This window comes from Scophthalmus maximus, chromosome 1 (assembly GCF_022379125.1).
Source record: "Scophthalmus maximus strain ysfricsl-2021 chromosome 1, ASM2237912v1, whole genome shotgun sequence".
Lineage (NCBI taxonomy): Eukaryota > Metazoa > Chordata > Actinopteri > Pleuronectiformes > Scophthalmidae > Scophthalmus > Scophthalmus maximus.
In genome coordinates, this window is record NC_061515.1 from 5,637,344 (window position 1) to 5,660,000 (window position 22,657).

The 22,657-nt window shown below is 42.7% G+C and overlaps 3 protein-coding genes across 4 annotated transcripts; all 3 read left to right on the top strand.

The window, feature by feature from the left end:
- The first annotated feature begins 593 nt into the window (after positions 1-593).
- On the top strand, positions 594-11,856 carry gapdhs (glyceraldehyde-3-phosphate dehydrogenase, spermatogenic). Of its 2 annotated transcripts, none has more exons than XM_035629829.2 (11): positions 594-694; positions 8,035-8,094; positions 8,893-8,989; positions 9,108-9,214; positions 9,771-9,861; positions 9,968-10,086; positions 10,329-10,410; positions 10,548-10,699; positions 10,801-10,963; positions 11,176-11,273; positions 11,367-11,856. In XM_035629829.2, the coding sequence occupies exons 2-11, from the start codon at positions 8,066-8,068 to the stop codon at positions 11,434-11,436; spliced, it is 1,008 nt and encodes a 335-aa protein (XP_035485722.1). In that variant the 5' UTR covers positions 594-694; positions 8,035-8,065; the 3' UTR covers positions 11,437-11,856. The 2 variants fall into 2 exon arrangements, with proteins under 2 accessions (XP_035485722.1, XP_035485723.1); XM_035629830.2 differs by lacking the exon at positions 594-694 and adding an exon at positions 5,958-6,060.
- Positions 11,857-14,426: 2,570 nt separating this feature from the next.
- On the top strand, positions 14,427-16,810 carry LOC118307004 (macrophage mannose receptor 1-like). Its single transcript, XM_035629867.2, has 3 exons — positions 14,427-14,859; positions 14,977-15,616; positions 16,088-16,810. The coding sequence occupies exons 1-3, from the start codon at positions 14,573-14,575 to the stop codon at positions 16,292-16,294; spliced, it is 1,134 nt and encodes a 377-aa protein (XP_035485760.2). The 5' UTR covers positions 14,427-14,572; the 3' UTR covers positions 16,295-16,810.
- A 286-nt stretch (positions 16,811-17,096) lies between these two features.
- tmem147 (transmembrane protein 147) lies at positions 17,097-21,494 on the top strand. Its single transcript, XM_035629871.2, has 8 exons — positions 17,097-17,213; positions 18,015-18,121; positions 18,622-18,691; positions 18,866-18,931; positions 19,040-19,176; positions 19,268-19,352; positions 19,693-19,814; positions 20,637-21,494. The coding sequence occupies exons 2-8, from the start codon at positions 18,045-18,047 to the stop codon at positions 20,755-20,757; spliced, it is 678 nt and encodes a 225-aa protein (XP_035485764.1). The 5' UTR covers positions 17,097-17,213; positions 18,015-18,044; the 3' UTR covers positions 20,758-21,494.
- Positions 21,495-22,657: the final 1,163 nt, after the last annotated feature.

A 22,657-nucleotide genomic window follows, 5' to 3' on the forward strand; every position in this document is an offset into this window, starting at 1 on the left:
CTGTCTCCATGGGAACGTGACTTGTTATTATGACTTCTTACATAACGATGTTGCATTCATCCATCCATGTAAAGACACACACACACACACACACACACATAATCCATAGGCGACCCAGTCTGCAGCCCTCACACCACAGCTCTACATCATGCTACATCATGCTAGAGAGGAGAGGAGCCATCCTCCATGTTACCTGAACAAAGTAACACCGCGTACACTCTGGCTAAACTGTGATCTGTAACACTGAGATCAGTTACTGCGGTTTCCTGTCTCCGTCTGTCACACGCACCAAGCAACGTTTCATCATATCCACGTGTCCGTGGTCGGTACGTGGTGGGAACTCTCCTGCCTCATCATCATGCCTCATCACTTCCACGTTGGCCAGTGTCTCTCAGTGTCTCTCTGATACAGACTGCTATATTCCATCACAGACAGACTCAACCCTCAGATCATCCATCACAGGAACAAGCTGTGTGCACGACGGGACGCTGACCAGGCCGGTGTTTCGTCCATCCCCCTCCACAGTCGTGACCAGCCGCTCGCTCCGAATGGTCGCTCGCCGCCGAAGGATGATATGACGTCACGTCGCCAGGGCGACCGGGCTCCCGGGCGGCGGCGGCGGCGGCACGTGTCCAGTATAAAAGCGGAAGACGGCGCAGTGGAAGTGCGCACACAGACCCGCAGAAGCATCAAGGTAAGACGCTGCCGCCGCGATTCATCCCTCGGTCCCCGTAAGAGACTGTAGGTCACACGAAATGTGCCTTCATTATTCATCCGAGTAGGACATTTCAAAGGTCTTTCACATTATGGAACCTTCACTTCTGTGTCAAATGTGAGAGTTTATGATCTCATCAGCTCGTTCCTCACATTTTAACCGTTGGGGGGGGGGGGGGGGGTGTCGTTACCAAGTCATTTGCGTAAACCAGCGGTCCCCCTGTCGACCAGCTTCACTGTTGAACGAGCCACGTATCTGTGCACGGTAAGACCCTAACCCTTGATAAATAGCGCGTTAATAAGAAGAGGATACGTGCACAGGAAGAGCAGGGCGACGGTGGGAGGGGATGCGGACATGGACGAGAGGCTGCTCGTTGTGTAACGAGTCGGTTGGTTTGCATCACTTCAGCTTTTTTACGTGAACTTCCCCCGAGGAGAAAAGTAAACGACGACTTATGGTGAAGAAAAATCGATGTATTTTTTAATGAAGGTCCATTCATTCATCCGAAGCTCCGTCGTCCTGCAGCGGCGGAGCGGGTGACGTGACATTGGCCGCTCGCGCCGCTGCATCTTTGCGGAAGTGGATTAGTCTCCATTTTATGGAACGCCACACAATTATATATTATTTATTATATATGCGCGCATGTTGGCGCGCGCGTGAGCGGCGGAGCGTCGCGCTGGTTGAAAGTTGGAAATGCAACGTGGTTTCAGAAGACGCAGCGCGGTGACGCAGCTGGAGGACAGGATGTAGGCGAGTACGTGCCTCCTGTGGTCCTCGTGATGAAGTCTGGCGACGTTGCGTCATCGGATGGCGAGAGATGAGCTGCACGGTGGAAGCGGGGAGGCCACGGTGATGTGAGAGATGGGGGGGGGCAGCAGCAGACGGTCATAACCTTGACTGTCGCGTTAGATCTTCTTTTTTTTTTTTTCCCGTCATGCATCAGAAGGGCGGAGCGCGAGGCAGCGTGCAGCCGCGTGATTCTGCCGCAGTTCGACTCCGGACTCGACGGACCTGTTGATGCGGTTTTGCCAAAAGGAGAGGGCCGTGTTTTAAAAAACCAAAATGTCATTATTCCAGCTACCAAACCAGCCGTACATTTAGCAAATGCTGCATTAGAACATCAAACATCCGACCATGGTCAAACAATTTTTTTTTTGCAAAGTCAAAGTCCTATTCTGCAAAATGAATACATACAAATGGAACCCTGCTGTCGCCCATCATCATCTTTTAACATGCCATATTAATGATAATGAAAATTGTACGTTGTGTACTACTGTACCATTAGCTGCAGGACCGGTATTCGATGAAGGTTGAGTCCATTTACATTATGTAGGTGTAGTACGATGGCTGTACACGTCTGGCCTTGCGTCTCAGTTTTTGAAGGTCATCACTCCAGCTGAGGAAGGTCACAGCAGGCCACAGAGCTGCTGGGGTGATGCTTCTACTTGAAACATGTCGCCCAATGCTGCACTTGGGGATTGGGGAGTTACCCCCTCATAACTCAGCTCTGGATAACTGAGTGTTAGTAATAACAGGCCCATGTCACATGTAATGCATCCGCAGATAATAGTTTTGCAGTTTTTTTTATGAACATGATGATTGTAACAGTCCACAGTACACATTAACTTAATTAGGCTTTGCTTGTTTAACAGCCACTCTAATCACTGTGAATATATTAATATATATGAATATATATTTATATAAATTTACTGTGATTATTATAAATTAAGATGAGATTTCTAGCCTATTTAGTTAGTTCCTTTTTAGTGGTTAAATGCCATATTGAGATATCATGAAAAGTAGATAGTTGATAATTCTATGAACCAAAAATGTGCCATTATTTTATTATTATTCAGAGCTTGTCGTCTCTGCGCTTGTTGGTGCTTTAGATCGGGTGTCAGCTAAATGTCAGTAATTTTAATGTCAGTGACTGTGATCAAAAACAAGACACCACCACTTTACTGGGCAGATGCATTAGCTCCATCCCACGAACAACACACAGGACGTGCTCTTCCACTCTAACACACGGTGTATTGCCATGTTAATAAAGAGACCACGGGGTCTCAATGATATCGGTCATAGATGGGTACTGGTGTGGACTGGTGTTTAGTTTTGTGCATCATAGCTACTTGAAAAACTGTTTTGTAATGAGACTGATTTAAATTTCCGTTATTCATCACTCTTGAGGTTGTTTTGAGTTGGGGATTTTTTGTAGATTGACACGTTTTCTACTTCAGAGGAGGGTGATTGTTTCTAGACTGGGGTGACTCTGAGTGTGCCTCTCGTTCTTTCTCTGCATCTAACTTATCAACCAGTCGTCTTGTCCAGGATGTGTCAGAGAGAAGGAAAGCCAGAGTGACTCAGCATTCAGTGCCTATTAACTGCTGCATTTGGGGGGGGGGGGGGGGGGGGGGGGGGACGGGACTACAATAGGGAAGTAAATAACTTGGACATAAACGGGCCCTACTTGGACAACAAAGCATATTTGCGCTGCTCTTTTTATATATTGCACTTGTTTAAAGGTACAGATGTTTGTATAGCAAGCATTGGTATGAGGGAGCTAGCACACAAAGCATGAAGGTGTACTGTAGCTTGATAGCATAGACAGGACCATGGCCTGGGGAAGGATATCGATCATCCGCCTGCTGACACAAGCTCCATAGGGCCTCTGCAGTTTGATACACTACACCTTTTACTAATTCATGATTTGTGTGTGTGTGTGTGTTCCAGGTATGTTGTGGGGTTTTTGCCACGTTTTAAGTTTTAGGTTTAATGCATTCACCACATGCATTCACCACAATAGTGGCCATTGTCTTATTAATTCCTTTAGGCCAGGTATGTGTTTGTAGATCTGATCGAATGAATACATGAAGCTTTCACTTTTTTACTCTTTGAATTTAGTGGGTCCCTGTCATGGACGAAATGTCTGATCGAAAAAAGTGGAGCTCTTGTGTGTCTGTCCCGGTCAGCAGGCGGCCATGCCTGCTGGGTAAGACACAGCCTGTGGTCTTGTGTTTGTGCACCGGTGATGTGATGGTGTTGGACATTTAACTGACCGGTTCACAGCAGCAAAGTGACATTGCCTCAGTGACGAGGCTATAAAAAGAGAGGCAGCAGGTATACCGCTGCGGGGAAAGAAAGAAGGGATGAGCAGGACCAAAGCTCCTTAAGTTACCAACGACACAAAGTTTGACTCAACTTCATTAGTATGTACATACTGTACTGGCATGGCCTCTAGCCAATCAGTCCACCGCAGTGGAAAAACACTGGAGAGAAAGAGGGTGTGACAGTGGAAGGTTTGAAAAGACACGGAAAGAACAGCAGCAGCAGGAGGAGGGTTGTGGGAGTGGCACATTGGGCAGGAGAAGTGAGGCCTATGTTGCTCACTGACACATTTCCAATCACTCGACAAACGAGGCAACTCAAAAGATGTGTATTCAGCTTTAGTCTAAACGTAGCCTCTCCTGTCATGGATATACAGTTGTAAGTTGTTTTCAAGTTGTAGTTTTACTCTTAAACTATAACAGCCAGTATGTATAGCAAACACAGAAATCATCAGTCATATCACCATAATGAATAATATGACTGGTGTAGTCTGTGTCCTGTCTGCATGTGAACTGTAATACTGTTGGGAAGATGTACAGACCTCTATCTGTGCTTCTCTCAAACCCAGGTCCATATAAGGGCAAGTAGCAAGTGACTGACTTCAGACAGATTGTTTGTCAGATTGTTGAGTTATTACAGAGAAAACAACATTTTGGATGGGTGTTGGCGCTTGATATCACAGGAGGTGATGGCATAAGTGAAATGCTGTGTCATGATTTTGTCTCATCTTCTTTAGAGGTTACCGTCAGTTGCAGCCTGTTGTCTTTGTCCTTTTCTGGTCAACTGGCAGGAGAGTAATCTTTCCCCCAGTGCACACGCATGGACACAAACATGGCAACCCGGTCCTGCACCCCCACTGGTGAAACTCTGTGTCTCTGTGAGGAAACTGGGTCGCAGCTCAGTGGAAGGGCAGGGTGGCGGCAAATGAGGGGGGCCACACAGACAAAGGGCACAGAGGACAGAAAAATAGGGGCATGAATTTTAATGATTAGTCTGGGTGGTGGGGAAAAGGGGCGGGGAGGCATAATACTCATGGAGCTCCAAAAAGAAGAAGCAAGGAAGAGCCATTAAATGAAATAAGTAGAAGTGGGATGAACAGAGAGATAGTTGAAGAGACAAAAAGAAAACATTATTTAAGCTACTCTGACTGGCTCATTCTTCCCTTTCACTCAAATGAGACGATTGCAGTCTAATCTGCTAGTGAAAAGTACGTGTGTAGGATTTAGGGAGCATGGTGATGGAGGAAGGAAATGGAAAGACTGGAGGAGTGCATTTTCCATTCTTACTCATATGGAACTACTGCTGGAAGTGTCTGAATCATGAATTCTGCTCACACCAGTGCCAGTGGTACACACGTCACGTCACATGCACACAATACCGCTGAATATTATTGACTTGACAAAAATTAAATACATTTTTAGTTTAAGAAAGCTCCTTTTTCCAACAATAGTCATGATGACTTCTGGGATTTTAGTTTCTGACTCTTGAAGTCAGTCTGCAGCTAAGTACTGAAAGTAAATCTGCTATGGGCTGTACATGGCCAGAAAGATGTTGGAGGAAGTTGGAACCTCCATATGTCCGGTCGCCTGTCTGCCTTTTCTTCCTTCTTTTTAATGAGGCTCAGCAGATTTCTAGCTGCAGTTCAAAACGTGTAACGTCTCTGCTCTGATCCGACACAGTACCTCCTCTGTGAGCTGTCGTCACAGGGGGTGTGCTGAATACCAGATCAGGACCGATTGGTCCACAGTCAAAAGAGGCAGGACTATGTGGCTGAGAAGTGCAGAGAGCTGCTGGCTAAACGTTTACTGCATGTGCAAAGCTTCACGTTACTCGACACAGAAACAATGTATTAAATAGGGATCAAACCCAAAGTCATGGGTATGAATGTAACAGTTATTTCACTAAAAATTTAGTTGCAAACATTCTGAAAAAGTTAATGACAAAACTGCAATATGCTTAAGAGGGCCAAAAAAATCAGGCTGAAATTATTTGTAGAATAAAATGTCACAAAAGTCAAATCGATCCATTCCATTATGATGCAATCATGATGTAGTTCACGTTGACGCAATGATCAAAGGATCAGAGGCGCACACACTCCTGTGATCTGGTAGTGAATCCTGTCAAAATCCCACTTGAATTATAGCAGACACAGAGGCGACACCCTGAGTTACTTGATCACATTTCAAAATACAAACACCGGACCGCGACCACCACCTGAAAAGACAAGCGCAATTTCTGAGGTATGTCTGAGCCCGACAACGCGAAAAGTAAAAAAAGCCTACAGTCCAAAATGTTGTATCATTTGTCAGTGCAGCAGCCATTTTGTGTTGGAAAACCAGGGCAAGTCCTATTTGGAGAAAATGGAGAGGTCCAATTGTGAAAAAGTGCACAGGCGACAGGGGGGCCGCTGCAGTGTTTTGTGAATGCACAATAGGTAACGGTGGGAACCAAGTGTAAAGAGAGGAAATCTCTCTCTCTCATCGGTGACCTTGTGCTAGCAGCAGGAGACAAAATAGCTGCTGTGTCCTGAATGAACGGCTGTACAACAAAGAGGCACACAAGGAGAAATACTAGACAAGTTCGAGCTCTGACAGTTGAAACTGTGGCAGACTGTTCAATAAATAGATTTTGACTGGCACCAGACAGCATTACCGTGTCAGCAAGACGGGACAAGTGAACGAAATCCAGTTATTAGTGACCATCGTTCATTTTAGAGAGCTTGTGGGGAAAACTGAGAGAGAGAGATGATTTGTCCTAATCTGGTTACCCCCTTTAGTCTATTTAAAGTGCTCCCACAATGCATTTCACTAGACTGACAGCCCCACTGGGACACACACCTACACTCACACAGACAGAGACACACACACAACAGATTAGGAGATTACAGTAGTCTTAAATGACGACTAACCAGTTTCAAGGACGATCCACGGTGCCCTTATTTACAGTGCCTCACACACACACACACACACACACACACACACACACACACACACACACACACACACACACACACACACACACACACACACACACACACACACACACACACACACACAGTAAATGTGCAGGTTAATTGAAATATCAGTAAAACAGCCTGCAGCTGCAGTGATTCTTGTATTGAACAAATGATGGGTCACAAGAGTTCATCTGTGTGGTTTCCACTTGACCCACACACACCCTGTTACCGAACCCTAAATGAGTCCATACATGAACTCAGATTTGTAGATTGAAACACCCCATCACCTAGCTGGAAGCTGAAATTCATATCAGAGAGAGTTTATCCCTGTTAAGATAGACAGACCAGGGACAGAAAAGGTGGAGTTGGTGAAAAGATAAAGGGGGAGATGAAAGGAAATGAGGAAGAGAAGCAAGGGGCAGGAAAATTGGGAGGCGAGGACAGAGGAGGTGTGGCGAGGAGAAACGAGAGGAAAGTAGAGGAGAAAGGAGGTCACATAGTTGAGTCCAGGCCAGGCCTCCTCTTGTTCAGTCAGCAGACAAGTCTCCGTTTGTTGGGTTACATACCCACAACTCACTCCTCTCCTCACTTCTTATCCCTCTGTTCTCTAAACATGTCCCTGCACGATACTGCCTAGGTGCACATACAGTAAAACATTCCTTTTGTCAGTCTGTATTTTTCCCTCACTGACTATAATCACAATCACACCAATGTACACTTTTGAGTTTTTTAATCTACTCTCAACTCCGGGTTGGCTCATATCCTACTACCAACATAAGTTTTCTGCATAGACTGTATATCAAAATGGATATATAGACCAGGTTCAGAGAGTTAAGCCATGTGGAAGTGCCTGAAACCTGTGTACATGCAGTGGACGACCTCAGTCAGATCCGCCCCCGGCTCCTCCAAATATGGTTACTTCTGGTGTCAAAAAACCAAGATGGCGCTGGTGAAGACGCTTAATTCGAGGGTTCAAAACGGCAGCTCACAAATCAGTGGGTGACATCACAGTGGGTTGCCACTTGGTTTCCTGCTCACCTACCACCTCGGTGTTTCATTCCTCTGGGCTAGTGCGTTGGACTGGCTGTGCATGTACTGTGAAACTACTGCTACCTGTCTTTCTTCGTGTTATTTAGATCTATTCAGAAAAAAACAACATCCCAAAGTACACAGGACATTACTTAGTGAGATTGGATAGACTGCATTTTACAGTAGTAGTTGTCTTTCTAATGTCATTGTTTTGTGTATTTTCTCCCAGATAACTCCACACCCCCAAAACAGCAGCAGCCATGTCAGACCTCTGTGTTGGAATCAATGGGTGAGCTGGAAACACACACACACACACACACACACACACACACACACACACACACACACACACACACACACACACACACACACACACACACACACACACACACACACACACACACACACACACACACACACACACTCAGTTTTCTCAACAATTTCTGGTTCTTAGCAAATGGTTATGAAGGACGAAAATACATTGAAAATGTACTAAAATGAAATAGTTTTTATTAAATTACATAGAATTCACCCTTGGTACAGTTTGCCAAATTCAGCAGCTGTGAGGTGAAAAAGCACAATATATTTCTATAAAATCCAAACCGCACAGTAAAAGTAGATATCTTTGATTACCTGTTAGAGGTTTGAAGTTCGCCCTGTCCCCCACAGCTCTTCATCTAATCACCACACTGTGGTTATACGTTCTTGTACCATTCCTTCCCTTTTATATATATTAAAGGGATATGACAAAGAAAGAGACCCATGGCTCTTCACTTCCTGTAGCTGCTTCCCAATAGAGGCCTTCAAGCCATTTCCGACTGACAATCTTTTAGTATGAACCGGCAATGACTTGCAAGTGTTTGGCTTACATTAATAGCTGAGCAGCAGTAAGGAAAGGAGTTGAGGAATTTCTGATTTCTAATTGTACATGGGGGATTAATAGTCTGTACTTCTCAACGGGAAGAAATCACTGAGGATGTTATGAGATCCATGTGATGTCCCTAGAGTGTTTTGACTTCCTGAGCGAGTTTCTCACCATTTTCTCACAATCTCTCTCTCTCCCTCTCTTTCTTTCCCCTCCCTGCAGATTCGGCCGTATTGGCCGTCTGGTCCTGAGGGCTTGCCTTCAGAAGGGCATCAAGGTTGTTGCCATCAATGACCCCTTCATTGACTTGCAGTACATGGTGAGAAAACGTGCATGCTCATACTCACAAAGACGAGTGTCTGAGAATTGCAAAATGCAAAGATTCAAGTCTACAGTGTATACTGTTGGAAGATTACAGTTTACCTCTTGCCTCCTAGGTCTACATGTTCAAGTATGACTCCACCCACGGCCGTTACAACGGTGAGGTCTCCCAAGAGGATGGCAAGCTCATGGTTGATGGCAGTGCCATCTCGGTCTTCCAGTGGTAAGTGATGATGATTGGGGGTGATTGGATGTTGCTGCACAGATATCAGATGTCAGTCCCACATCAGTACCATTTACATTTTTAGCAGAGAGGTCTCTGTGATAGAGGCAGCCATTTTCATTTTTGAATTAATGCACACAAATTTCGATTTTCACCTTATGTCATTTTATCTTTAATATCCTGAGTGAGTTCCTGGCAGTGGAATGAGGCTGTCTGCTGCCTCGGGCCTCACTCCTGTAGCTGCCCCCTCCTCTCTTTGTACCCGCTGTTGTTTTAGTCCATTGTCATGGTGCCTCATGTCAAGAGGCATTCCTGCTGCACAGCTCTTCTATTGTGAAGTGTCTCTTCTTGTTTGTTCATTACTAACGTAACTAAATTAAATTATCTAAAGAGGCTAATATAATAATTTAGGAAGCACAGGGTGTACTGATCTAAAAATATTAGCTCCCACCACCACCCCTCACTCTTGCAAAATGTGTGCACTATGTTTCTACTTTTAAAGTATTTCTGTGTCAACATTAGAAATCTTAAACTGACTCTCTTTCTTTGACTCTAGTATGAAGCCAGCAGAGATCCCCTGGGGCAGTGCTGGAGCCAAGTATGTTGTGGAGTCCACTGGAGTCTTCCTCAGTGTGGAGAAGGCCTCCGTATGTACATATACACACAGACACATGTACATATAAACAGATGGGTTTGGGCTGACAACCAGATGGTCCAGTTTCTAACCTCTCTCTCTCTATCTTGGCCAATCAGTCTCACATCCAGGGTGGTGCTCAGCGCGTGGTTGTGTCTGCCCCCTCCCCTGATGCTCCAATGTTTGTCATGGGAGTTAATGAGGACAAATACGACCCCTCCTCCATGACCATCGTCAGGTAACATACCTTTGGTCTTGGACGTGAATTTTAACTGAACATTGACAGTACAAATACATACAAACATGTTCCACATCTTCACCAGAGTTTAAGGTTTAGGTGGAGCAGATTGTTTAAATAAAACCAAAAACCATCAGGCAGTTACTGAGCTCATCTTTCTTTCTGTTGATAGTAATGCCGCCTGCACATCTTTCTTTCTGTTGATAGTAATGCCTCCTGCACATCTTTCTTTCTGTTGATAGTAATGCCTCCTGCACCACCAACTGCCTGGCTCCTCTGGCCAAAGTCATCCAAGATAACTTTGGCATCGAGGAGGCTCTTATGGTAAGTCATATTAAATCTATCTATGCTCAAAAACACATGATTTGTCCTACGTGGTGCTGTATACATATGTGTAAAATAATTCATACACTCAGGAAAATATAGGTCTAATGTGTGTGATACGACACTGTCCTCTGTAGACTACAGTCCATGCATACACAGCCACCCAGAAGACAGTGGATGGTCCCAGCGCCAAGGCTTGGCGTGACGGCCGCGGTGCCCACCAGAACATCATCCCAGCCTCCACTGGTGCAGCCAAGGCAGTGGGCAAAGTCATCCCTGAGCTCAACGGGTAAGGGCGAGCACATTTGTTCTGACCTTTGCTAATTATGCCAAAGGAGTTGAGGAAAACCAAATACCCTCCGTCATCTCTCATTTGTCCTCTCCCTCTAGTAAGCTGACAGGCATGGCGTTCAGGGTGCCAGTGGCTGATGTGTCAGTGGTTGACCTGACATGCCGTCTGTCCAAGCCTGCATCTTACGCCGAGATTAAGAATGCCGTCAAGAAGGCCGCAAATGGCTCCATGAAGGGAGTGCTGGGTTACACTGAGGACCAGGTAAGACACAGCCAATTTACACACTGTAAAGCAAATACAGAATATAGCTGGTAGTAATATCTTAAAGGGATAATTCCTGTCCTAAATGAAATGGATTTTATTGAAAAATACTAGATATATTTAATAACATAACTTGTGCCCTTTGGAACTGGTAATGTATTGCCTGGCTAAACAATATCTGAGGTATATATATGATTTTTGTGATGTGAAAGGTGGTTTCCTCTGACTTCATTGGTGACACCCACTCCTCCATCTTCGATGCCGGTGCTGGCATCTCCCTCAACGACAACTTCGTCAAGCTCATTTCCTGGTTAGTTTTCAAAATTCATGGCCCATCCTACAAAGTTTTATCTTTTCAAAGCAGATCTTTAAATTAACTATTTCCCTCCCTCCCTCCCTCCAGGTATGACAACGAGTTTGGCTACAGCCACCGTGTTGCTGACCTGCTGCTGTACATGCACACCAAGGAGTAGACACTTCCTGTTTACAAAGGAAGTCAGGAACGGGACCACCCCAACCATCCTCCCACGCCCTCTCCTCTCTTCTCTTTTACAAACATGCCCCGCCCATAGCCCAGTCATAGCATCACGGCCTTTAGCTCTACTACAGTTTATGTAGGTAGCAGCAACAGTGTGTTTGAGTGTTGTTGTTTTTTTCCTTTAATGACGAGACGATTGGTCAGTGACAGTATTCGTGTCTGTGTGCCCCTCCTCTCCACCTCCCTCTGCCACATTAGATATGTCGTTATGGCTCATTACCATGCTAACTATCCATCTACCTGTTGGTGTGTTTTAAAGTCTTAATCACTAGTGGATGGAGGAAGCTGAAAGGTAGAGCTACTGTAACTCCACTTAAGGGTAATGAGACCAAGAAATAAAGCTTAAAAACCTCAATCTGTCCACGTTTCGTTATTATTTGTTCTCTGTTTCTATGGAGCCCCTGAACTGACAAAAATGCTATCAGAAAAGTAAAATATGACGGCATAAAGCATGAAATGATATTGTTAATTAATGAAAGAGTACAATAACTATAAAGCCTTATTATGGCTTTACCCTTTGTCATTAAGGGAAGCAGATCCACTATTTTTTTTCTAGCATTTATCTGCTGCTTATTACATGTTAACCAAAATAATATGATGCCCAGATAGAGGTTGGAGGCATCATAGCAATTTATTGACTATAAAGAGATGTATTAAAACTTTATAGATGAGAGCTCGCTCATGGTCAAGGACATAGGGGGTCAGGAGAGAAATATTAAATTCAAGATGAAGACATCAAATTTTCCCTTAACTATCATGTGTCCTGTTACACCTCTTGAACACGACGGTGGTGCAGTCCATTTACTCAGGACTACACTTCAAGGACAAATTTGAGGTAGTTGTACTTATATTGAGTATTTCAAATGTCATGTTAATGTATACTTTATACTCCATAATAATTTAGAGGGAATTTCTGTATGTTTTATTTCACATGTTTTTGACAACTCTGGATTTTCCATTGAAAACGTAAAAAGCATATTTATTATGATGCAGCACAATATAACTACCTAACAGTCTATAAGATAGATAAAAATTAGCTACTTGTTGACCAGCTACAATAGTCATTACTCATTAATGCATCCGTTATAATAACCCAATGCCATTACTGTAAACAGAACTTACAACTGCACCTGCAGTGAGACTTGGTCAGAAAGCAGACTGGGTCCAAATACAGAGGAGATGTTTCCTCTGCTTCCCCCTGCCTTGGTATCTAATTACTCCCTTTAAAGGGGAACTTTTTAAATATGACTTGCTGCAATGCCACCTAGTGTTTAATTGAACATACTGCAATAGGAAAATCACATTTCATAGTCCTATGTTACTATGGCTAATATTTAACTTTTTTATTCAAAGTCTTGGTTTCAGAGACACCCAGTCACTTGAACTGAAGATGTTAGTCTACATATACATGATGACTAAAATGCAAGACACAGCATCAGTGAGTGGAAGTGATATAATTCAGTATACATTGTATTTATTATTATATATTTTATAAATAAGATACAAATCAACACTGGTAACAAGCAATGACATTGAGATGTTCTTATATATATATATATATATATATATATATATATATATATATATATACATATATACACATATATATACACCAACAACTCATCCAGCCAAAATCTGTTCACTGTGTTTTTGGAGCTTTTCAAAGTTTTTGTACAATTGTGATGGATTCTCTAACCCTTATCAATGGCTTACAACCACTCATTCAACCAAACAATTTGCTTTTTTTTTCCTGTGGATGGCAGGTTTTATCTAGAATGACACAGGTTGAAAAATATAGCGCATGCATGTTCAAAAAGACACTGACCATGGTTGTGGACAGTAGTAAGGAAGGTTTGAACCGAGGAGACTTGTTTGAGGAGATGTGTCCATGTCTTTGCTCATCTTCTCCCCGGTCACGTCTTCATTTCAGACTGATCCGAGCGGCTCTGCTTTTTAGCTAAAGTCCAATTATGCACATTATTAAACGCATTTCATCCTGCTGCAACCAAAAGAAGAGTAGTCAGGTATACTAAGGTCACCACTAGAGCTTAATTCAAATCAAGCCATTTGCTTGACGCCTGATTTCCCCTTCCAAGCACAGATCATGGACAGATTTGAATCTAGAAGATTTTAATTAATTTTGCATATGCAGAGGAACAAAGCTTTTTCACTGTACACTCACGACTGGATTTGTTTCTACTTTGTTTTCTTAAACCTTTTTTTTTCCATCAATCTTAAGTACACGCACTGAAGTCAAGTCAACACCATAGTTTAATGAGTGTATTTTTTTACTTCACCTTTTGATAGTTTGTGACCTTTTAATTGTGAGATTTTAAGCACCTTTAAGCATTTTTCACCCAGGAAATCCCGCTAACTGGGGAGTGTTGAGGAATTTCTGTCCTCTCTTGGGAAACTGTTTGATGAGTTTTCTCAGGCTCCAAGCAAGGTCATCTTATCTATGGCAGCCGGTGGGTAGAAAGCTGTTTTGGTGTGTCAACAGTCGCGGGGAGATGATGACATTACTCTGACAGAGCTTAATACACTACAGAGAGCAGAGATAAGCAGACTATGCACTGTCGAGCTCCCCAATATTGAGATCTTATAATAAATACTTCTGCTTCAGACATCTACGGTTTCGGTCTTCCTGAATCAGTGTCAACTCCCATCAATTATTCCATTTCAGGGAGTACTTGCATTGTCACAAACATAATATTAGTAATATTATAACACAGAAATGAAGACTTCAGAGAGACCTGATATGTGAGACAGAGAGTTTGAAAAATTGACCTTCAAAAAAAAGATATGGCAAGTCCGTGTGACTATAATGATATTCGTTAATATAATATGATTTTTTTTAAATTATGGTAGGACTTGTATCAGCAGGTGTGGACTGGTCAGCTGGATCTAGTGAGGTGTGTCTAAGTGGGAGTGACCAGGAACTGTGTATGTGGTTGTTATAAGAGCAGAGTGGCAGCTCCTCAGCAGCGTCTGACCACACCACACACTGACCTGGCGTAAAGGTGGTCTGCACACTTATACATCATTGACTTGATGTGAAGACAGGACCGGTCATGAGGAACCAGGGCTGCCAAGAGCTCACACTCTCCTCCCTGCTCATTGCTGCACTTTGCTTGGAGGCTGTTCTCATGGACTTTACTGTTTACATTCCACCTGAGAGGATGACCTGGACAGAGGCGAGACTGTACTGCCAGAGGAACCACACTGACCTCGTCACCGGGAACATAGTGGAAACAGACTTGCTGGCTAATTGGTTGGAGACAGTCGATGTCAAGAAGTTGTGGATCGGCCTACATAGAGATCCTGAGAAAGACTCAGCCTGGAAGTGGATAAATGTCAAGTAAGTGTGTCCTGTTTGAAATCAGCTTCATGCGGATTTCAATATCCTGAAATATAAGTAAGCTAAAAGGCAGTTTCTATACAAGATATCATTGGTTTGTTTGTTTGTTTGTTTCAGAACTGGAGAAGGGGTTTCAGGACACGACCTCTCACAGAGCGGGAACTGGGCCGGTGAAAAGCAGAGCAGTCAGTGTGCAGCTGTAGAAGATGATCTACTGTGGTATAGTGTTAACTGTTCAAACGAATATAATGTGTACTGCTCAGCAGGGGACAAAATACTTCATCACAACGTTGTCCTCAGCTGGTACAAAGCTATTCAGTACTGTCAGAATAATATGAGTGACCTCGCAACCATCACCAACACAAACAAAGATTATTTAAAATCCAGTGGCTGGATTGGACTGTACCACAAGGCTGGTGGCAGCTGGAGTTGGATCGGAGATTCATCGTCCGACTACAGAAACTGGGCACCGAGAGAGCCACGCGCTGCAGACTGTGGCTCTCTCAATCCTGTCCCTAACAAGTGGAACAGCGAAGTGTGCTCCCGAGAGCTGCACTTTGTCTGCTATGAAGACGACCTGGTGGTGGTGAATGAGAACAAGACGTGGGAGGAAGCGATGACGCACTGCAAGCGCATGAATACACCATGTGTTGACGCCCCGGAGACCTGCATTTACAAAAACGAGATCCTGAACCTGGAAAAACTGCAGGACTACAGCTATGTCAGAGACCGGATCTACAGAGCCACGACCGATGAGGTTAGAGGATGGGTGCAGGAGTGGGGTTACACATTGGCAAAATAATTCAATCATTTTTACTCATTTGTATCTAGAAATTAGTCAAGTTACTTAAAAGATTTCTCCATAGAGTTCTGGTTCTTAAATTATTTCAAGTAAAGAAATGTGAAGACTATTCATGATCCTTGACTCTATGAACAGTGAGCATTTCGACAAAAGACTGACGTTCTCTCAGTTTTTTTAATCCATTTTCCTACAGAAATTAAACTTGGAGTATTTTTTTATCAGAAATAATATTAGAATGAAATAATAAACAGCACAAATTTTGTCATATTTCTCATCTTGTTACTATTACAACTTGTGGAGTTTCAACCCATAGACTGCAGCCTTGTTGTTGTAAACCTCACCAAACTGCAGCTTCATCAACGGAGCCAGCCTAGATGAATGAGCGTGAGAGCGAGTGACATCCAACACTTGCCTTTTGTCCCTCAGGTTTGGACGGGCCTGCGCTTCCTGGGCGGGGAGTGGTGGTGGATGAATGGAAAGGAGCCGCAGAGCCAGGGGATCCTGCCGGAGTGTCCGTCCCATCGGAACCACTGTGGGACCCTGTCAAAGTATGACACAAACAACTGGATCACCAGGGACTGCTCGGAGAGAAGGAACTTCCTCTGCTTCAGACGAAAAAAACCACTAATGTAGTGGGATTAAAGTGGGCACTGCAGTGAGAATGTTTAGCTTTTAAAGCCTTTCAGAGCTCTGTTATCAAAGCCTGTTTTATCCTATTGATGGTTTTCTTCTATTGAGTCGAGTTTAATGCTAATTTTCCTGAATTAAAATAAGATGTTCAGGGCAAAAGTCCTTTTCTTTTTGCTTCTTTGTGGTGTTTCACAGATTTTATGTTTGTCACAGACACATAAAAACTGTAACTTCCCCCTGCTTTCAATTTATAGGCCAATAATTATCATTTCTTGCTCTGCCTGAGTGCCTTTTCCAGTTAGAGATTGTGCCAGTCCCTATTGACTTCTGTATTCTTCAATATTTAAGTTTTGTGGGGGGTTTTCCTTAAAAAATTGATAAAAGCTGTGATTATGACATAAATTGCAGCAGCCAAAATTAGCTAACTTGTTAAACAAAGTTGTAATGTATTGTACTACACAATAACACTATCTTGTGAATGTAATAAATAAATCAATAAAGACATTGTTAAAAAAGAAATGGTGGGCGGCAAGTCTGAAGCTAATCCACCACAGTGACCAGCTGATTTACTATGGAACAAACATTTCTGTCTGTTCTCCTTTAGGTTACATGACGCACAGGCCAGCATAAGTACCTGCTTTTCGGCGTCGGTGCAATGCCTCCTGAATGCACCACGTGTGAAGATGAAAATAGTCAACAGGATGTAATAATGTTATAGTAAATAACTGCTTCTTTATACTCTTGGAAAAGTCATTGCGAGATGAGCATCGGGCGGAACATCTTGTTAAGTTCCTACCGGCGACACTGACACGGAGTCATTTCGAGGCGGAACTCCCGGCGCACTTCCGCCTGTGACTTCCGTTTGTCATTCAACGAGACCGTGGTGGAACAACCTGCTTCTTCTCGGCGACACGTAAATACTGTATGTACCGACACTGAAAGCCTGTTTCACGTCGTCTGTCCTTTCGGGCGAGATGTCAACGAAATATAATATATCTTCGTGTTTGCACCTCCGCGGGGAGACGTGTGCATCTCACGGTAGCTGCGGCGGCGTGTGGTCCTCGCCGATGGGACTGCAGTTTAGCTAGCTAATGTACAGATTATGAACGTCCTCCAATGGCATCGCGTGGTTTCACAACTAAACTAAAATGAAATGAACGGAAAAATAATACTGCTACGTTCGACTTGGCCGTGGCAGTCTTGTGCCGTAGACCCTCCTGTTTGTTCCAGTGTACCACAACGACAAGATCCGCGGTGTTAGCGGCAGTGTATCAACAATATACAGGAAGTCGTGTGAAACCGTTAATGACGTGATCGCGCACATTCAAGGATTCTTATTAAACAACCAACACGTGTTTGTTTTTGTTTTTCTTAATGGGGCCAAAACAGATTAACAAACAGTCAATTAGTCAAGAAAATCAACCGACCAGCAAATTTGATGATCTAGTAAATGTATTAAACCATTGAGCAAACTGATCTGCCTGGTTTTGGCCTCTCAGCTGTGAGGATTTAATACCCTTGGTTTTTTTTGTCACTCGTATATTACCGTGATATTAATGGGTTTGAGGTTGTCAGTCCCACAGAGAAAGACATTTTAATGTGTCACCCAAGTCTCAGAGAACTGAAGAAAAAAACGTCATGTTTGTCAAAATACCACGGTTTCGAAGAAGAAAATCTGTTAAATATATGGACTGCTGTATCCTCTCTCTGTCTCTCTCTGCAGGGAGCTGAAGTGTGTGTGTGACCAGACATCATGACACTGTTTCACTTTGGAAACTGCTTTGCTCTTGCATATTTCCCTTACTTCATCACATACAAGTGCAGTGGCCTGTAAGTGTCTGTTTGAAAGTGTCTGTTCGAATCGGGGATTTGGAACTTGGGTGGTGAACGATGTGAAAGATAAGTGACTGTATGACCAGGAGGGATCGATTACTGTTGTAATACAGTGGAAAAATTACTTTGATGGCCATTATTTTTTTAAAACGTCATTGTTTTCATGGATTCTGGTGTATTCTGATGCCGTTGCAGCATATGCTCAGAGACTAACGTTAATAACTGTTAATCATCTTCTTAGTGAGGTTAAAGATTTGGGAAGGATCCACGTAATCCTCTTAGAAGTGTGTAGCGTGGCCTTGAATTTGGCAGATGCAACAGCATGTTAACTTCTCTGACCATTATTACACTTGAATCTTCAAACATTGCTGCCAAAAAATTACTATTTTTTACCAGGAATATTTTGCTCCACATTTCCTGTAACATGATGCATTCGTTACATCCTTATTGTTGTAATTGGACCATTTTAACTCTGCTTTTCTGTGTTGGACCTTTAGTTCGGAGTACAATGCCTTCTGGAGATGTGTGCAGGCAGGTGCAACCTACCTGTTTGTCCAGCTCTGTAAGGTGAGAGATCTTTCTGCGAATTAAAGGATTATTTCATTATTTTTTCCTTCACAGAGATTGGTGTCAAATTAAGAATAAGAGGGGGAGGTGGGGTTAGATAAAACACTAACTATGAAGTCATTAGCTTCCTCGTATTTCAGTGTATGTAAGCAGGTTTTTCCTTTTGTGCTTCAGATGCTGTTCTTGGCGACATTTTTCCCCACGTGGGAAGGAGGGGCTGGAGTTTATGACTTTGTCGGGGTGAGTGTTGATTGGTCAGATTTATCTTGACTACTGTAATTGCCACAAAAGCTTATAAAACACCAGCTTGTGTAGGATACATGAAATGTTGGTGTACATATCTTCCAGGAATTCATGAAGTCAACAGTGGACCTCGCAGACCTTTTGGGCCTCCACCTTGTGATGTCTCGTAATGCTGGTAAAGGAGAGTACAAGATCATGGTGGCTGCCATGGGCTGGGCAACAGCAGAACTCGTCATGTCCAGGTAAGAATAAACATTAGCTTGATTTAATGACATTTTTGTACACACGTGAACATTGGTTCTGACTGTTTTTTGTCCTGTGGTGGTTCTTCAGGTGCCTTCCTCTGTGGGTGGGAGCCAGAGGAATTGAGTTTGACTGGAAATACATCCAGATGAGCTTTGACTCTAACATCAGTTTGGTAAGTATCCGTTCTCTTCCGTTTCTCTCGTTTGTCCTCTCTGCCTGCTCTTGTTTCTAACCTTCTGTCTTTGATTTTCATTCAATTGGTTTTCTCCCCTCCCCTTCAATATATTATTTACAGAAGTGCTGTAATGATTTTAATGTTTCTCCACTGTTGCTTTTTTCTCTCAGAAAAGATAACAGTAATTGTCTGCATGTTCAGAAAAACATGGACTTTAAAATGTTTTATTCTCAGTGTGTCTTATCTCTGTCTATCCATAGAACTGTCACATTATATATAGCACCTGAGTATATAGAATTTTTTTATCTTAACCATTTATTATTCTGCCTGTATATAGGTCCATTATATTGCCATGGCAGCAGTGGTGTGGATGTTTACACGATATGATCTCCCCAAGAGCTTCAGGCTTCCGGTCACTGTGCTTCTGGCTCTTTGCGTCTACAAGTCCTTCCTAATGGAGTAAGTCTTGACATTGCTGTTTTAAAGTATACAGTTCGAGCTCAAATTTTTCCCACATTTGATTTAATTCGCTAAGTTGAAACAAAGACGTGATAATTATTGTGCTTCCGAGGTGTTGCTAGGCAGATTTTGTTACCTTTGAAGGGAGCCAGGCTAGTCCCTACCCCATTTCCAGTCTTTATGATACGCTAAGCTAACTGTGTCCTACTGGCTTTAGTTCCTCAATTAATGGAATGAAAATGCAGTGAGAGTGTTTTCAGTATTCTAATGCAAGAGTCCAAATTAATACGCTCTCCATGTCAGTCTGTTTGTTTAAGGGAAAATTAATTTCAGTCATTGACTACCTGACTAGTGGCTGCATTTAACTTTGTAAACCACAGAGTGGCACTAGTTAACAGCAACAATGTGAGCAGTAACAAAAGGTTCATAGGATCTACAGGAAGTTTAATGTTAAAGCAGTAAAGGGCATTTTAAAGCTGTGCATCAAGACGTGCAAATAAGAGAAATGCATTAAAAATAACTATATATGCAGAAACTTGAATAACATGGAAGTATTTGAAATCCCTTCACCAAGCTCTTTTAATTTCTATCTATATGTCATTTGCATCGCTATAAGGGTTTATTAGCATACATGTGCTAATTTCCATTGCGTAAAAAGGTTCAATTTGCCTTCCAAATGAACTTCCAACTAAGTTTAGGAACACAAAGGTATGAGGAAGTTGAACATATCTGATCGATATTGTGATACATATCTGTCATTGTGATGGATTGTTTCTGTGCTGACGATGCATTGTTTTTGTTTTCCTCTTCTTTTGTCTTCAGGTTGTTTGTCCATGTCTTCCTCTTGGGCAGTTGGACAGTGTTGCTGGTCAAAGCCGTGCTGACTGGAGCCATCTCTCTCTGCTCGCTGTTTCTCTTTGTCACTCTGGTCCACAGCAACTAGGTAAACCGCAGCACGGGACGAGCCTTCAACCGCCTCTTTGGGCCCAGAGTGGAGCAGGTGGTAGTCAGACCCCTGACACCAAACCAGTCATGGTCTCAACACACAATACTAAAGACTGCTGAAAAATGCATGCTGAGTATTGATAGTTGGACTCAACTAATACATAAAAAACAGGCTGATGTATGAGCCAACAACTGGTGAACTAACCAGTTCTTCCAGTTGTTTTCTTTTTTCTTATTAACTTATATGATCAATTGATGGGAAAAATGCATTCGCCGTGCAGCTTTCTTTCATTTCAGTCCAACAGACTGCAGGATGAATGGTGACATTGGGAGGCTTCTGTAACATGATGGGTTTATCTGAGCTGTGTTGGTTTGTGAAACGGTGGATTTTGTATCTTAATGAAATGAGACTTTATAAATAACACCTTTTCTTTTCTATGTTGTGTCCAATGAGCCAGTGTAAGTGGAATTCTCTTAGTGGATGTGACAGATGGATGACAGTGATGTTTCTTTGATAGTTGATTATGTGGCCACAAATGTGTCAATTTATTTATATACAAATAAACATACCAGTAGTTAAAACACATCCGTAGCAAGATTGTTGTAATCATTAAAGAAATTAAAACGATTCAATGTTTAACTCTAAAATGAAAAGTGCCCGCGGTCTGAATAAGACGAGGATCACTCGGCTTTGTGACATCTGTGACCTTGACATAAACATTTTCTCTCGTCTTACCTCGCTGTCAGTATCTTGATTGATCAGACTGTTCAGTGTTTTGTTGTGAAAGATCTGCCATGTTTAAGAAAAAGGGGGGGGGGGTTGTATATTGTATTTTGTTGTTTTTACATCCCTCATCTTAATCCAGGCACAGCCTGTCTGAGCATGCATGATGAAGGGAAAGCTTTGATTGTTTCTGCCATTTACAGATTAATGGAAAAAGGTTTCAAAATGTTGCCACACTTGTACAGTTACACTTCCCAGCAGGAGTTGCTTACTGTAAGTCTTGAGAAAGAACAATTTGAATCAAGCGTGGGATGATAACACATCAAAGGAATGAGGAAGAAAGCTTGGATACAGAAGATAATGGATGAATGAGTTTGATTTGAAAAAAAAACTGTTAGACAATAATCCATATGAGATGAATTTAGTCTGCTTCTCAATATTCAAAATGTGTATAAGAAAGAGTGACTACATGTATTACACTAATTTAATCCTCAACACATTGGATTGCTTCAGAAATCGTAACTTGTGAAGGATTCTAGTTACCTCTGCCAAGGTGGTTATGTTTTCACCCCCTCTATTTGTTGGTTGGTGTATTTTTCATCAGGATTATGCAAAAACTACTAAACAAATCTTTCCATGAAACTTGGTGGGAGGATGAGACGTGGGACAAAAAAGAGCGGCTACATTTTGCCGTGGATCCATTAATCATTTTCTTTAACATTAATCACTTTCTTTCACATTTTAATATTTAACTCTTTTTTTTACATTTTCACTGGAATGATCCATGGATATAAATGACAGAGAAAAAATCTGGCATATTTAGGGGACTGATACTGATGAGTGTGTGCAATTTGGTGCAGCTTGATTAGATTTGAGGAGACTGCTGTGCCTTGGCAGAGGTATACACTCCACTCAGAGCAATTCGGTTCGTTGGCTGGTTTGTTTTTCAGCTGAATTGAGCAGAAACTTACTGATTCTTGAATCCCCACAATGGATCGTGCTGTTACCGAACACTACCTTTCTCTGTCTATACACTGCTGCTGTTGGCTTTTGTGCGTGGTTGCTGAAACATAATCACTCTCACTTGAGGCTGATGAAGTTGCACACGCGAGTTGGCACAGACCTTGTGCATTCCAGCGAGAATTAGAGTGGCCTGACAATGGTAATGGGCCTT

Coding starts and splice junctions, on each gene's coding strand:
- gapdhs (XM_035629829.2), top strand. CDS start 8,066: ATGTCAGACCTCTGTGTTGGAATCAATGG. Junction 8,990..9,107: donor TCATTGACTTGCAGTACATG/GTGAGAAAACGT, acceptor CTTGCCTCCTAG/GTCTACATGTTCAAGTATGA. Junction 10,700..10,800: donor GTCATCCCTGAGCTCAACGG/GTAAGGGCGAGC, acceptor CTCTCCCTCTAG/TAAGCTGACAGGCATGGCGT.
- LOC118307004 (XM_035629867.2), top strand. CDS start 14,573: ATGAGGAACCAGGGCTGCCAAGAGCTCACACTCTCCTCCCTGCTCATT. Junction 14,860..14,976: donor TGGAAGTGGATAAATGTCAA/GTAAGTGTGTCC, acceptor TGTTTGTTTCAG/AACTGGAGAAGGGGTTTCAG. Junction 15,617..16,087: donor ACAGAGCCACGACCGATGAG/GTTAGAGGATGG, acceptor TTTGTCCCTCAG/GTTTGGACGGGCCTGCGCTT.
- tmem147 (XM_035629871.2), top strand. CDS start 18,045: ATGACACTGTTTCACTTTGGAAACTGCTTTGCTCTTGCATATTTCCCT. Junction 19,177..19,267: donor GCAGAACTCGTCATGTCCAG/GTAAGAATAAAC, acceptor GTGGTTCTTCAG/GTGCCTTCCTCTGTGGGTGG. Junction 19,353..19,692: donor TTGACTCTAACATCAGTTTG/GTAAGTATCCGT, acceptor GCCTGTATATAG/GTCCATTATATTGCCATGGC.